Source organism: Dermacentor silvarum, chromosome 1 (genome assembly GCF_013339745.2).
Source record: "Dermacentor silvarum isolate Dsil-2018 chromosome 1, BIME_Dsil_1.4, whole genome shotgun sequence".
In the NCBI taxonomy this organism is placed as follows: domain Eukaryota; kingdom Metazoa; phylum Arthropoda; class Arachnida; order Ixodida; family Ixodidae; genus Dermacentor; species Dermacentor silvarum.
In genome coordinates, this window is record NC_051154.1 from 231,538,640 (window position 1) to 231,555,337 (window position 16,698).

The 16,698-nt window shown below is 44.6% G+C and overlaps 1 protein-coding gene across 3 annotated transcripts in view; it reads left to right on the forward strand.

Moving 5' to 3' along the window:
• Window positions 1-16,698, forward strand: part of LOC119436890 (dual 3',5'-cyclic-AMP and -GMP phosphodiesterase 11-like) — a 526,778-nt gene that overhangs the window by 445,379 nt on the left and 64,701 nt on the right. For all 3 annotated transcript variants that reach the window (XM_037703920.2, XM_037703921.2, XM_049660074.1), the window contains 6 exons: window positions 3,381-3,518; window positions 6,415-6,485; window positions 11,471-11,534; window positions 13,121-13,168; window positions 15,808-15,951; window positions 16,553-16,696. In XM_037703920.2, the coding sequence (XP_037559848.1) occupies window positions 3,381-3,518; window positions 6,415-6,485; window positions 11,471-11,534; window positions 13,121-13,168; window positions 15,808-15,951; window positions 16,553-16,696 (609 nt within the window). The remainder of the gene's footprint in view (window positions 1-3,380; window positions 3,519-6,414; window positions 6,486-11,470; window positions 11,535-13,120; window positions 13,169-15,807; window positions 15,952-16,552; window positions 16,697-16,698) is intronic.

Genomic DNA, 16,698 nt, shown 5'->3' on the forward strand with positions numbered 1-16,698 from the left:
GAACCTGCTGGAATGTGCCGTGCTTAGGAAGCGCTTTCTTTCTGCCGCATTTACCTTGCAAGCTTCTACTGATTTTTTGAATCGCTGGGGCATCGCTCGTAGACACCAGCGCCATGCAATTATAATGAGGAATATTTATATAGCAAACTGTAGTTAACTACCAATATTCGCTGTTAAATTGTTACATTTCGTGACAGTAGTCGCTCTGAAATTCCTAACTTGTGGTTAAGTTTAGGGCTACAGTTTAACCAGTCCGCAGGTACAGTGGAGGCTAGCATAAAGAAAATAACTTCCTGGCACCATCATTCGTTAATTTTGTTCATGTGTTGTGAAGTGGATCAACTACAGCTGTCCGATTTCTCAGTCAGCCAAAACTGAACACAAGTGAAACATTTTTCTTTTTTCACATATTTTGTACTTTAAAACACGACCCGCAGAAGCAATTTTCATTCACAACTGAAATTCGTACATAATAAGCGAACATAGATTCTGGAAGATCGAAACCAATGCGTAAGTTATGAACCACCACCGTTGCGTTTTTTTTTTTTTTACTTTAAACTTGGCTGTGCATGTCGACAAAGTAAAGACTGAAAAAAATGTATAGCCCAACAAACACGAACTCAAGCCCTTCATTACAAGTATTTCACCGGCAGCAGACGGACTGCCGTCATGACGAATGAGTCGAGTGACACTGCTCTTATGTCAGTCACTCAGGCTTGCCCCCAGAACTGGTTTCCGCATGTAAAATGAATACCTGCTCAGAAAATAAAGTTAAATACTTGTGCTTACCTGTTGGCATTAGGAAACCTGAAAAACTTCATAGAACTGGAAATCCCGGTTTTAGAACACCACACAGCCGCACAAGACATGTGATGCCCCGATTTAGCCATCTTCGTCTAACGCTTGGATGGCCTGGTTTGCTGCGTCTTCTGTTCCTTACACGCCTGATCAAGCTTATCAGTCTTATCTTTCCCATCTTCATACTTGGAAGGACAATCGAAGCAGGTGACCAAGCGCCACCTGACTTGTGATATTGCACAGCAAGTGGCGAGGGTGAGCGGAGGCAAGCTCGACGGACGTACGAAGACAACCACCAACCACTTCCTGCGCTTCGCCCGATTTAAAATTCACAAAAAGAGAAATTAAAAAATAACTTAGGATGTCCGGCAACCGCTAGGAGCGCGCATGTTCCTTGAAACCGAAACTAGCACTCGCTTTCCGGGGGCTGGCCGCACCAGACGCAGCCGCCATCGGAGTGTGGTCGTTCACAATTCTCTGAACGGTTCGACGTGGATGGATAAGGCACTAAGGAGCGATAATGACTTACAATGATCGGAACATCATCAGCGCAGCTGGCGCCGCCAACTGCAGTAGTTTGCTTGCTTCATCAATTCACCTTGCGCCGCTGTCGGCAGCAGTTCGTGTTGCCGCAGCGCTGTCGATCGTTTGTAATGATCAGATTAAATTTCATAACATTGATAATTACACCGGGCTGCGTGGAGATGAGCAAGTGGCACAATGCTTACGCATACTTGGACAACTCTCATAGCAGTTTCTGCGTAAATTTTTATGTTATATTATGTGAAACATAAGATTTTAGAGATGTGAAAAAAGGCCTCTTTATTGCTGAGGCACAACAACATATACTGTTGAGACTCGGGTGGCGTTTAGGCCGGTGATCCTTCAGCCAGAGGGATGAGTATGTCCGGGAGTAAGAGCGAGAGAAAGAAAGGGTTAATTCTACATATTTACAGTGGCTCCAAATATGGAAGCCTACTCCATGGGGGAGCACTTTGAAAGTCTCACTACATGTCTGAACACGTCAGGACACACCACTGCACTCAAGGTGTCTCCTTATAAAACATTGGTCTTCCCTAGTTGACCTGACTAGGCAATCAGATGACCTTGATGCGGCCAATCAGAGGGGTCGTATCGTTCACTGAACTCCGCCTCTAATGTTGCACCTTCGAAGCAAGGATGAGGCAGTCCGGAAACAGGGGGTTCACACTCATTCCACGAAAGTCGGTGACTTAGTTTCTTGCCCTCCGACGGTCATCTTGCCAGGGTCGGGCGAATGGCCTTCGCGCTAATCCCCGCTTCTAACGAAGGGTGGCGGTTGTGGTCGGTCGCTTCTAAGTGAGCTTCTTTGTCCTCGCATCACTGCCGGTGCCGGGCCGCATTGCCAGGTAGGCGGCCGCTGATGAAGGGGGTGGCATCGGGGGAAGCACACAAAGAATGTGCACTGCCGAGTTGGGGCGCTTGTTTGCCCGTCTCGTCGGTGCCGGGCACTGTCGCCGTCTGGGCAACGGGGATGAAAGGGCCTGCCTCGATGGGAAACAATCAAAGAATGCGCCCGGCCGATTCGGGACACAACAATACTATGGTAGGGATGGAATGTCTTCGTGCAATACAAAATTACCATAAAACTAAAAAGTTGGTGTAATTTCCACAAACAAAAAGGATATAATTTACAATGTAGTATGTCATACAGCAACAGTAACAGTATGACATGTTATATGAAAAGGCACATATGCCCTTTTCTCAGTTGTTTATGTATTCACACTGCATTCTTCTGAAGCCTTGTACATATCAAAGGCAATCACAGTGCATTCCTCTATATGTTAGCAGTAGTGAGTGACACTCAGTGACTAAATTTCCTTTGATTTTTTTTTTTTTGCAGAGGCTTTTAGACTCATTGCAAGCCCTCATTTGTGAGGGGTGTTATCAAGTTGTTATATTCTGGCTATCACCATTGAGTTTGATTCCATCTTCCCCCAAAGAATTCTAAGCCCCTGTTTTTTCAATATTGCGACGCACAATTCATCACGAGAAGACAAAACAAGTGTGGGCATTTCCTCTGCAGCTTCCCTAAATTCCCGATTGCGCTCTTGACAGGATGAAAAATTTTCATGTGCATTTCTCCACACATCTCATCTGACCTAACCAAGGTGATGAACCTCAGGTTAGAATCGTAAATAAGCCGTCAACATGCGGACTGGTGCCACCACCCTTGCTGCTCGTCATTTCTTGGGGAGTCCAAGCTTTCAAGATGCGTCTCTCAGGTTTTTCACACTGCTGCTAGCAGGAGCAGCTCAAGTCATCTTGGTTAGGGCGAGTGCATGGAAGAGCCTGCTTAAGGAACTTTGCCTAACATCTATTCTACAACTCCCTCCTGCCAAGCACTAGTGCGATCAGTCCCCTAAGGTGTATACATTTTCAAGTTACACTGGCACAGTTGTCAGCATTCTCTCATGATGGTACCACAAAACATTCTCAGAAGGTTTCCTCAAGGTTACTGCCTCTTGTGAAACGCTGTGATCTTCAGCCCATGCTCAGGGTAGAAGTTTTGCTGCAGCAGCTTTGCTTCCGGCTTTTTGCAGGTTCTTCTGGATCTTGCTCGCATGGTGTTTGAAGAACAGAGCACCATTGAGCAGGTCGTATACCGCATCATGACGCACATGCAGTCACTGCTCGAATGTGAGCGCTGTCAAGTGCTACTTGTCGACCATGAGACCAAGGTAAGTGTCATTACCCTGCAGCAGCTACCATGACATACAGGGCCTGTCTGAAAAGTATCCAACCTTATTTATTTTAGAGAGAATTGGGTGCAGTTTGGCCATGCAATTAGGAGGAAGGTCCGCAGTGTCTTTAGTGTCCTTCAGTTGCGTGTGCTGTTGTGTAGAGTACTGTTGTCGCATCTCGGTGCGATTTTGAGTGAAACAAAATGACTGAGCGAATTTAACAAAGATACTGCATAAATTCATGTGAAAAGCAGACGCGATTTGGAAGTCCTCAACAGCAATTGTAAATGACAGTATGGTCACGAAGCAGATTAAAATGGCATACAACCGTTTCAACAAAGGCCAACTATCTATGGAGAGTGAGCCGCACTATGGGAGGCCTTCAACAAGCGAAAATGATACGATCCTTTATGAAGGGCAAGCCACGATAAAGAAAGATTGTCACCTTATTGTCAGAAAAGTTGCTCAGTTGGGGATGGCAACAAAGATAAATTCGAAGACTTAGCAACTACACCAGGATAGCATCCTTGTTCGTGCGGCTCAAATGATTCGATATTTTTTGGCACAGCACAGTACTTCAGTGGGTCGTCAGGCTCCCTAATTTCCCGACATAAGCCTGCGAGACTTCTGGCTGCTCACAAAAATTGAAAGGCACCTGAAAGGAACACACTCTCAAACCCGAGTGGACATCAAGTGCAATGTGACGGCTGCCCTAGCAGCACTTCCTGAGGAGGGGTTCCAGGACCGTTTCAAGAAGTGGAATGAGCATAAGACTGTGTGTGGAAGCTTTAGGGAACTACCTTAAAGGGGATTAGAACGACGAAAACACCAGGCAACGCTTCTATTTTTTCAGGAGCATGGTCGGATGCTTTTCAGACAGGCCTTGAATAGACCTTTTTTGCCGCACTCCTGTGGACACCACCATGTTTGATCCTGTGGCGGCATGTCCATTGCTTGCCTCAGCAGGCCTTCGCTGCCTATGTTCACAACGGTAGTGTATGATGCTAGTGCAGTGCAGAAAACCGCTGTTTCAGTGTTTGTTACGTACAATGACTGCGTGAACGGCACAAAACTTTGGCCAAACCTTCAAAGACATGTAAATGTCGCATGTATTTTTACGAGTTCATTACGCCTTGTTGAAATGCTACGAGCACTGCCGTACAGTGCGCATACTAGAAGGCAGAGCTAGAAACTGTTTTTCAAGACACAGTGGTACATACTTTCAGTCACTGTATTAAATCAGGATTGCCGTCATTTACTCATTGTCTTTTCTTTATTTATTGCCAATGGCTTGGAAGCCATAGGTTGTCATGTTTTTGGTTCAGTGTAATGTTTCATGGTACGGTTATCGTTACATTATTTATTTTCTATGTAATTACCTTTAAATGATTCAACTGCGCTAGATTTGTTTATGCTGCCCTCCGAGCATAAAACATCCATGATATAAGTTTTCTGGTAACTTACAGAAAAGGTGCAATATCGTTCTTCACTTGTTTACGTTGTGGCTCATTGTGAAATGTTCAGCTTTGAACATTTGTGGTGCTATCTGGCCATCATATTTTTCTGGAAAGTTTGCCTCAATTTGATCAAAAAGTAATCGCGAAATTGTTCCGCTACAGCTAAACATTGGTTTGAGTTAATGATGGTTTCGGGATTTTATTCTGGGGTTATGGCGCAAAGAAACAAGGACGAACAAAACCTGGAAGGACAGTAGCTACAGTAAAGCAGAGTTTGCAGAACGCCATTAATGAGTGACACATCTGTTTTCGATGCTTCAATGTGAACACAAAACACTGCGAGCTGGGGTGTATTCTGTAAGAGTCCATCTAGTGGACTGTCCATTTCGGCTGTCGCTGATTGGCTGTAGTTGTACGAGCGAGATGGAGACTGGCTGGGGGCACCTGTCTCCTCCTCACTCGTGCAGCTCCAGCCAATCAGCAGCGGCCGAAATAGACAGTCCACTAGGTGGACTTTTACAGAATACCACCCCTGATTAATTTTTTGGACAAAGATCCATGTGAGAATGCCACAGTGGTCAATTCACTAAGGAGCAGCCTTACCCAAGTGTGTACGTATACAGCATATTTAGCAGATTTTAAAAATTGCGAGGTTGAGTAAAAATGAGCACTCAGACAATGCCAGAACATTCTGTATTAAGATAGTTGATGGTTTTACTATTAATATTGGTGGTGCTTTTTGCACTGAGCTGTCTATTAATCTATTATGAAAAAAATTAACAAACTGTGGTAGCTATGTCATGATGTAGGAAGTGAAGATGGATAAAAGAGGACATGGGGTGAGAGGCATCTCTCCACAGTCTTCAGAATAACTGCTACTGCAGACACTCTGGCTGAACAGCTCAATGACAGGCAGATGACTGCGCCATCACCGCTCGCTCCCTGTCCTCCAAGCACTTTCTACACCCTTGATGCCATGATTGCAAGTGAAGTAGCTGTTATCAAAGCATCTGAGAGTGTCTACTCTTGTGGCCAATTTTGGTCTCTGGCCACAAAGAAAGTGGATAATTTTAAAGCAAACTGCAGCTGCTGTAAATAGAAGTTGAGATGTTTGTTGTACTGTCGACTGAAGCCCTGCGATTCTGAGGTGTGCTTTGTTGTAGCTGCACTCAATTTCCCTCACATAACATGCACAATACAGCCTGGCCTTATTCCCAGGACATCACTGGCCAATCATCCATACAGAATCAGGCTTGTTCTATTACAAATACAGTTTCTGGTGTGCTGTATTTTTTTGTGTAACTCAAATGTAATGCAGTTTCTTTTTTTTTTTTAACTTCAATGGTATTGGGTAGTTCATTCAGTGAAAAATTCAATTCGGGCTCAACAAGTGCTGCAAATGCTTTTAGTAGCAACCCAAACCTTTTTTCCCACAGACTGCTTTTCACCGGGTCTTTGACTTGGAAGCTAAAGACGCTCTCAGAGAAGACGTGGCTACATGTACTAGGTAAACAGCTGCTTTGTACCATTTTTCATGGCCCGATTTTTTTGTAACTAAGTGTTTCTAATATACTGGAAGTAAGGGCTTGAATACTTCTTATTTTTTCTTTGCTTTTTTTGTGGGGTTTTATGTTTCAAAACTGCACAGTGGGTTATGAGGAATGCCGTGGTGGATGGCTGCGGATTAATTTTGGTCACCTGGGGTTGTTTAACGTATACTCAAAGATGGTACATGAGTGTTTTATTCCACCTTCATCGGAAGGGCTTGGAAGTATGTGAGTGCATGCATGTATATTGCTTTCAGCATGAACTGCAACCCGCTAGCCGTGGCTGGTGTGCCCTCTCAGTCGAGCTGACGGTGCTAATGTGTGGTGCTCAAAAAAACAGTGGTGGGGTTTTATCATTCTAGCAGTGCACATGCCTCTATTCCTTCTTTTGTCTTCTTTCTTGGTGTAGCAATATTACACTGGTCTGCCGGGCAGCACAACGTCCCTAGCCCTTAGTGCAGGGTGCTTCGTCATGGCGCACTGCTGCCCTAGCCTCATATAACTATTCTCGTTTTTTTTTTTTTTTTTTTGCAATGGATTCAGAGCGGCATTTGAGAAAGATGACATTTGCGATGGGCAGATGCCACTGAGTGTGCCTGTCCATGTTTATTATCACTGCGCAAAGAAAGCAGACGACGGAAAGCACAGGCGTGTGCACATTGTTGGAAAGATGAAACCTTTTCCACATTTTTCTCGAGAGTGTCGCAGATTAGCACTGCCAGCTCAACTGGGAGCAACTTTTTTAGATTCCGGGAGAGTGCTCCGGCCATGGCTCGCATGTCGCAGCTCATACTAAAAGCGATAGTATACATGCTGTTGACATAGAGATAGATATCTTCATTTTTATGCTGCAGTTTTTTTCCAGTCTATATATTGCAGTAACTTTTAATAAGGTCTCTTAAACCAATTCCACCTTTAAATAATTATGATATAGATATGATGCAATATTTTCACTTAAAGGAACACTAAATTAAGAGCAACACTATATCAGTTGAGACATTTATAGTATTCTTTCAACATTGTGTATTTATTTGATGGGAAAAGGTGGGCAACTAGCAAGGCCAAAGTTTCTTTTCTTGAATTTCAAAACTGCAGTGCCGGTATGTCAGTGTGATTTTATGGATTTCAACGTATTTTCAAGTGATTTGGCAATTTTTGTGCAGAAAATTTTCTCAAAACTCACTGAGCTGAGTTTTGGGGTCGTTTGGAAATGCAGCGTAATCCTTGCTGATCAACATACTATTAGTTCTGAGCTGACAGTGTTAAAATGCTCACATCTCTCGTTCTTGTAGCTTTTCTGGTTTGCCAAGTCTTCATTCATGAAAAGACCGATCTCTCTGTATGTTTCATCTAGCTTAGATCACGCACAAAAAGTTTGAATTCCTTTTTGCAGAACTGACACTTTTTTTCAATCATTCTTACCACGGACATCACAAGAGTGGAATCACCTTCCTCTGCATTTAATTTCCATCAGAAATCACCACCTGTTCAAGAATGCCCTAGCTGACATTGTATAATTAGAATTTTATGTGTTTGCTCGTTTTTCTGTTATATATACCGGGTGTGCGAGGCAGGGGCGTAGCCAGAAATTTTTTTCGGGGGGGGGGGGGGGGGGGGTTCACCAGCCCGAACGGGGGGGGGGGGGGGGGTGGCAAGCGTGTGCTTTCCTCTCCATGACGTGATCGATAATAAATATCGGTAGTTTAAGCAGACGCTATACATGTATATCAAAGACATTAAGTAAAAAGTAAAGTAAGCTCAGTAAAATACAGTAAGTACGACAGGTACAGTGAGCGTTTGGAGCAATGGTCTCTCATCGTGCCACTGAATGGACCAGTCTTCGAAAACGCATCATTGAGACGATCCGCCCGATCGGAGAAGACATCGTTAATCTCCGTTAAGCGTAGATGGTGTCGTCCTCATCGGGGCAAAGTGCATTTAACAAGTCAAGGGCGGCTATACACGTTAAAATGCATGTGTGACCAGGCTATACCTACTCCCATAGCAATAGCTTGTTCGCTGCGTCTTTGTGCTAGAAAACTTTAGTACGCACAAGAACGCGTCAGGCTTTTTTTTTTTTTCCGAAGCTTTCGTTGCCCTGCTCCCTCATACGAGAGGGTTGCATTTCCTGCGGCAAGTGCATGGGCCGCTGTGTCTTCCGCTGTGTGCGAGTGTGCAGCCGTCATTTGCCTTTACGTCAACAGATTCAGAATTGTACAGAATATTTCACCACACAGCATAGATATGGCACGTGTACGCATTTTAAGTAGTGCGTGCAACTCATTTCTGCTTCACTTACGCCAGTGCAAACAGGAACCTCACAGAATCTCGACTGGTTGGTGTACTAGTGATTCAGGAATGAACTCCGGTCTTGTTCAGTGCATAGTGCACATAATCAATTTCTCAGGACACGTGAACTCCGACGAGAACTGTCAGCGCCTGCAACAAGAGTTTACTTACGCTGTACTGCGCACAGCAGTAATCCATGCTTGTCGGCTGTCTGTTTCGTGCATTCTGTTGCGAGTCGGTGGAATTTCACTGCTGGCATCAACCCCTTCGTGTGTACATTGCTGGTTTGGGATTCCACAACACAACAGCAACTAGCAGCCTTGCGTAATTACTGGTTTGGGATTCAACACAACACGTAGGGGCGCAATCGCAAACAAGAGACGTTTCGCACGCAGACTATAAGATCCCGCGCGAGCGCGGCCTAACCGGCACGCTCGCGCGGGTTCACGCCCCTGGTGCGAGGTATTTGAGAACACAATGTTGGCTTCAGGCAGAGAAGAGTATCTCCAGCAAAAATAGGCATATTTTCACCAAACTTTGTGAAATACTTCTCTTACAGTTTATTTCCGCAATTACTCAATGAATCCACCATCCGTAGTAATAACCGATTCAATTCGGCTTCGGAAATGGCTGCATGCACGGATCAGGTGGTCCTTAGAGATGTTGGCCGTTGAGTCGGCAATGGCGGCTTTCAGTGAGTCTTTTGCATTATGTGGCTGTTTGTTTGTTGACCTCTCTCTCAACGACGCTCCAGACATAGTGCAGTAGTCGAGCGGATTTAAATCTGGAGAACTAGGAGGCCACAAGTTGGGAGTGACGTGGTCGTAGAAGTTGTCAGCCAGCCACTGCTGGGTGACGCAGACAGTGTGGGCAGGAGCCAAATCTTGCTGAAAGACATAAGGTCTTCCTTTTGAAACAGTCTCCATCCAGGGCTTTACAACGGTGGCAAGCACCTTCACATAAGTGGCACCATTAACGCTGAGTCCTTCTGCAAAAAAGTGGGGTGTCATGACGTCACCCTCGTTGCTGACGACAGCTAACACCATCACAGACGACATAAATTTTGTGTGCAGCACTGTAGGCACCTCATCAGTGCTTGCACAAGGCCACCTGTCTTTACGGCGATTAACTTTTTGGTCTTGGTCAAAGTTCTTTTCATCTGAAAAAAAAAAAAAAACAGAGCATTCCAGGCTCCTCAGGTCTCTTCAGCTTGCTTAGCAAGCGCTTACACCGGAGCAGGCGATTCTCCCGAGTTTTATCGGACATAAATTGCCCGCTCCTTATTACATAGGAATGGTACCTCAAGTCCTCATGCACACCGAGCCTGACAGTCGACTCTGCGACTTGGAGCTCCTTTGCAATGGCCCACATTGACTTTCCACCGCCAGAACACATCAGTTCTGTCTGCACCTTGTAAACGAGACTTTGCTATGTTCAGAAAGGTGGAAATTTTCAATTTGCTGTGGTGTGTGGCCAGGGCAAGGAGGACTGCATGGCCTTTCATTTCCTGTGTCAACCTGTACGCTTCCATCTTTGAACAAACTGGGCAGTAGGAATGATAAGGGGTCAACCAACAAGAAGCCACACACGTAGATAGATATGATGAGCCTGCTGGTGTCCATGGTGTTCTCAAATACCTTGCGCACTCTGTATATATTCTGTTTTACATGTAACCCACTCCCCTCTCTAATGCTTTTGGCACTGAGGGTATGTTAAATAAATAAATGAATAAAGAAATAAATAAATTCCAGAAGCGTAATTTACCAATCTGGCTCAGCTTTAATTCCCCTGTAGTGTCGATCCCTAGCCTGTGCATTCAAATTTTTTTTTTCCAGAAATTTATATGAGCAGTACAATGTAAAGATCAGGAAACATGTTGCCATTGTGATTAAAACAGCTGGAAAGCACTGTAATAAGGCCAGGTCGAGCTCCTGGTCACAAAATGGAAATCTTCGTCTTATTCATTGCGTGATTATTGCCATGTGGTGAGGTGAAGTGTGAGGTTAGTTGGTAGGTACCAGTGCATCACTGCACATAGAGAAGCTTGGTATCACAGCCGTTCTCCGTCTCAATGCTTAGATTTATAGTTATTAGTGCATTAGCTCCACATAATAAATTAGAAACATGGTTTTGCAAGTTGAAGTGATTTTTTTATATGCGGAATTCTTATTCTTGCGATGGAATAGTTGAATCTAGATTTTTATCATCAATTAAGTAATCTCAACACTACAATATTCCATTGTTGGTTCAGCCTATTCGCATTTTGTTGCAAGTTCCTCTTATGTAACAGCGTAATTTATCTGCGGTGGATTTAATGATGTTGTGGCTAAAGAGACTTTTTGTGGGAGATTTGCCATACTTAAATATGAAACTGGTACTCACTCAGTTCAGTGTTTCAATATAGGACTTAAGCACCTTGCAAATAAAAGCAATAAGCAATAAAAGCTGTTGGTCCAAACAGCTTATATAAGGGAATTGGGGGATAACCCAGTTAGACCGGTTAAGCATTTCACGGTCTAGAATATATAGTCGGTAAGCCTCCCCACCTGCCGAGTGTATCATATTTATCAAGATTTGTAGCTAAGCACCACTGTAATCTGTTTCTGAACTGATGTTACTGTGAAGCATGACTTCCTTTTATGACCTCTATTTTCAGCCCATATGAAGGCAGGTTTCCCATTAACACTGGTATCACAGGGTCAGTGGTCGCAACTGGTCAGGTATGTACTGGATGTTGCATTGCTTATTCTACTGCTTGCCCATTCCTACACAGAAAAAAAAAATGTCACAGTTTCGCCCTAAGGGCGCAGCAATGAATGCGATAGCAACACAGCAATGTCATACGAAGTAAGGTGAGCGGCTTTGGTAGCAATATGAATTGTAGTAAACATGAGCTGATTAAGTAAGCAGGTGTGCTGCGGCGTAAGTAGACCGACATGAAGAGAGACTCGATGACCACGAGAAGGCGCGGGTGAAACGGTGGTGTTGATGAGAAGCGCTTCCCGTGGGCAGCGCGTGCGAAGGGACACACCTGTAGCGCTGCACTGCCGATCCGAGCAGCATTGCATGTGTAGTGTGCGTTGGAAAATGTGGCCCGACTATTACTAACTGAATGAACAAGCGTGGTGTGAGCGCGAACAAACAAACACGAATAGATCACACTGAATGACTGCAGACAATGACTGTCAAAACGCTGGCAGCAAGCATATGCCGCAGCGGCCGAAAGTACGTGCGGTCTATCGCTTTAACGGAAACTGAGCGGCGAATGCTCGGCGCATAAAGGTCAGAGCCGTGTGGAGATAAGAGACGGTGCGGGCGAGCGACGAGCGCGGTTGTTGGCAGAGTAGAAGTGCGCCCCCCCCCCCCCCCTGCTCCCTCCGGCGCTGGCTTCCCGCTTCCTTGCTTGCGCGTGAGAGATTGAGTGCGTTCGCTCTCCGTGATAGCGCGCGTCCCCGCACGCTTCCGCTCGGGCATACGGCGCGCGGCAAAGATTTTATCTATAGGGAACCTCACGGCGACAGCAGAAATCCAGTTGAAGTGTCCATATAATTGCTATCGCAATAAAAAAAAAGAAACAGATAGTGAGGAGCACTGGTCACATAATGGCACCACTATCACTGATAGCTGTCCTCATATGCCAGAAATATGTATAGAATAATTTGTGGCACTATATAACTGTATAAGCCCGTACTGATAAGGAAATTGGTATGCAATACGATTAGTAAATTTCTTGCTTACAGATATTAATGTCGCTTGGATATCATTCATGATGCAAATTGAATTTTGGTCAGTGCCTAATTATGCATCAACTTTTCATGCAATGGCAATTATATGGACACTTGCAGCATGTTCGCATCGTCGCTCCCGCCTTGCTATATCGCAAGTGGCCCACATGGCCATTGTTGGAAGCCATATGATCTGCTGAGTTTCAGAGATCCAGCATCACGAAATGGTAAAATAAAGAAGTGGCAGTGCGGGAATGTTAGCTTTGGGACAAGGAATGCGCACTCCCCACTGCCACCGCTGCTCATCATGCCAGCTTTGTGACTGTGAGTGCTCAGTGTCATCAAGTTCATATTCGTGTTTGGCCATGGGACACCACGCATATTTAGTTAGTTAGCGAATGTTTACTGTAATGTATACTGCCCATAAAACTAGAAGTCTGACACTTCATGTAATACTTGAATACTTAGCAATCGTTGTCAATGCTTTGACGTTTCAGCGAAATGGCCAGTTATACTATATTATACATTCATTAAGATTGAGTATCTTATGTCATTATAGCCCTTCTCTTTTTTTATTGCAGATTCTCAACATACCTGACGCCTATAAGGATGACCGGTTCGATCCAAAGGTCTGCGCTTCTACTCTCGGACAACTTTCTGTGACAATGAAGGGAAAGCTACGGGGGCGGAGCTTCTGCACGTGTGTTACTGCACCAAGTATTCCAGCTGCGTGTGACAGCACTTTTGGTTTCTTAGAAGGGATACTGAATTAGCGTAGCTTCCACATGCAATGGTTTTGCATTCACCCAAATGTGGAAGGGAAAAGCAGAATAATAAGTCAAATTTTACACTCGGTGGTTTATTTTGTTTTATTTTGCTGTTGTTAATAAGATGCTATTTTTTTCTCACCCAGCTTAAACTAATGCGGATGAGAAAGGGGTACATTTTTTTAAGTGCTTTTTTAAAGTACTTTTTGCTTCCATAGCTTACCCTTCATTGCCACAGAAAGTTGTCTGCAAGTATAGCATCACTAATAGTCGTTTCCATTCTTTAATGATTCTCATTCCGCTATTATGGGCCTTCCATTAAGGGCTTATTAAAGTATATGGCAAAGGCAACTAAAAGATGTGCAACAATTTAAAAAAAATATAACCTCTATTTAACAGTCTTTGTCCAATAGAGGGCTGACCTAGGAAACATTGAAATTTGCTTGCAACTAAATGTGTATATGATGGAACACAGCTCTCGCTATGTATAGTTTTTTTCGTCGCTGTCATCAAACATCTGTTAGTTTCTGCACTTCATGTGTGTCTAGTTTCCTACCTCTTTACGTCCTTGTCCTCAGTATTGCTTCGCAGTGCAGTATTCCATCATATCACAGAATATCATATCACCCACCACAACACATTATTAAATGTGAATAGTTGACATTATTAAATGTGAATCACATTGACAGTGATGTGCTAACAAAGTTGCATGGGCAACTTTGTTAGCACATCACTGTCATAGATACCAACTCATTGCAGAAAGTATGCAAAAGAAAAAAATGTCACAGTTTCGCCCTAAGGGCGAAGCGATGAATGCGATAGCAACACAGCAATGTCATACGAAGTAAGGTGAGCGGCTTTGGTAGCAATATGAATTGTAGTAAACATGAGCTGATTAAGTAAGCAGGTGTGCTGCGGCGCAAGTAGACCGACATGAAGAGAGACTCGATGACCACGAGAAGGCGCGTGTGAAACGGTGGTGTTAATGAGAAGCGCTTCCCGTGGGCAGCGCGTGCGAAGGGACACACCTGTAGCGCTGCACTGCCGACCCGGGCAGCATTGCATGTGTAGCGTGCGTTGGAAAATGTGGCCCGACTATTACTAACTGATTGAACAAGCGTGGTGTGAGCGCGCACAAACATGAATATATCACACTGAATGACTGCAGACAACGACCGGCAAAACGCTGGCAGCGAGCGGATATATACGCCGCAGCAGCGGGCGAAGGTACGTGCGGTCTATCGCTTCAACGGAAACTGAGCGGCGAATGCGCATAAAGGTCACAGCCGTGTGGAGATAAGAGACGGTGCGGTCGAACGACGAGCGCGGTTGTTGGCAGCGTAGAAGTGCGCCCCCCCCCCCCCCCCCCCCCCCGCGCCTTCCGGCGCTGGCTTCCCGCTTCCTTGCTTGCGCGTGGGAGAGATAAGAGACTGTGCGGACGAGCGACGAGCGCGGTTGTTGGCAGAGAAGTGCCCCCCCCCCCTGCTCCCTCCGGCGCTGGCTTTCCGCATCCTTGCTTGCGCGTGGGAGATTGAGTGCGTTCGCTCTCCGTGATAGCGCGCGTCCCCGCACGCTGCCTCTGGGGCATACGGCGCGCGGCGAAGTTTTATCTATACGGAACCTCACGGCGACGGCGACGGATTTCGGCAGAAATCCGGTTCAAGTGTCCATATAATTGCTATCGCAATAAAATAAATATGTATACATCTACAATGAAATGTAGATTTTTATTGGACATATATGTACACATAAAAGGAAATGACACAGGAGTGATAATGTTCATAAAATAAAAATGCGAGATAATTAGCAAAAGTACCTTTGTGTGCTCCTTCTGTTTGTATATATATGCTCCACAAACACATCTTTGAAGCATCTCATTGCATTGCTCAGACACTATACAAAGCTCCCAATCTATTTTACTCATTTTGTATGTAGCTCTAGTAACTTTTGTTGCACATAGTTATCCACTGGACAAAATCCAGAACATGATTGCACATCTCACCAAAATAACACACACATTCCTCTTTTTTGCTGCATTGTGTCTTATGCTTATGGATGGAACAGGAGCACCACTTGCAAAACAGACTGTAATAGCTCATTACATTTCTTCTACATGAAGGCCCTGTATTTCAATACAGAATACTATATGGGCCTTATTTTGATCTTTTACAGCCAAATACATGTTGACCTACTGCTTAAGCTGCATTTACTGCTTAAGCTGCAGCACTATACAGAATTTATATGTTACTTTTGGTGCGCATCCAAGAACTTCTGTTGACCAAAATTCATGTCAAATTGTTAACAGTGTTGTGACCCTCGCTGCATTTGCACGTGTTTTAATGGTAATGGAACCTCGTGCTATGTCTCATATGGTTCTGAAGTCATCGAATTACTATCCTCTTGTATGAAAAGTATAATGTTGATTATACTGTACTTTCTTGAATTGGCACCCACCAATGCTGCTAATTAACACGCTTGTTTTGCCATCACTAATGCTGCAGGTGGATGAAGGGAGCTCGTTCCGACACAAGTCCATCCTCTGCATTCCAATTTACAATGCCAATCGTCTAGTCCTAGGTGTGGCCCAGCTCATCAATAAGCTTAATGGCGAGCCATTCAACAAAAACGACGAGCAGCTACTTGAGGTGAATTGGTTGTTCATTTCACTTTCACATTCTCTTCCCACTGAATGATTGTGTCACAATTATGGGTTTTTTTGTGCTCCACCCACTTGCGTGATTTCCTCGGCATTCACTGCAGCTTTGGCAAGAGCCGAGTGTGCACAGGAGGAGCAGCTAAATACATGCACCTTCATTTTTGGCTAATACCCAAAAGGACCAGAGTGTAATGGATTGCCAGAGAAGCTGCAGAATATGTTACAGCCCCGATGCCAAGCTTTAGGGTCGGTTTTCTAGCTGGCAGAATCTGTATCATGGTTAAAGCTAGCCTGAGAAATGTGTTTAAAAGTTCAGACAGTAATTCAAGTTTGATCAGCTGAATGCAGACAGACATTGAAATCAGGTATTGCAGCTTGTGTTGAACAAATCTGTAATATCCTTGAAATATTTACCTTTCAATAAGCATTTAAGAAACGCTCATGCACTCAAGTGGGAATTGTATCACATCATGTTCCACTTCATGGCCACTGTGGATCCACCTTCAGTACTTATTGCTACGTGATTGATGACACAGTGCTTAATTCTTCACCCAGCCTATGCTTCATTTGTTCTCATCATGTATGCACAGGCGTTTGCAATCTTCTGTGGCTTGGGCATCCAGAACACACAGATGTATGAAAAGGTGGTGAAGGCCATGGCCAAACAAAGAGTTACACTTGAGGTGCTCTCCTACCATGCATCTGCACCCTTCGAAGAGGCTCTCAAGCTCAGTGT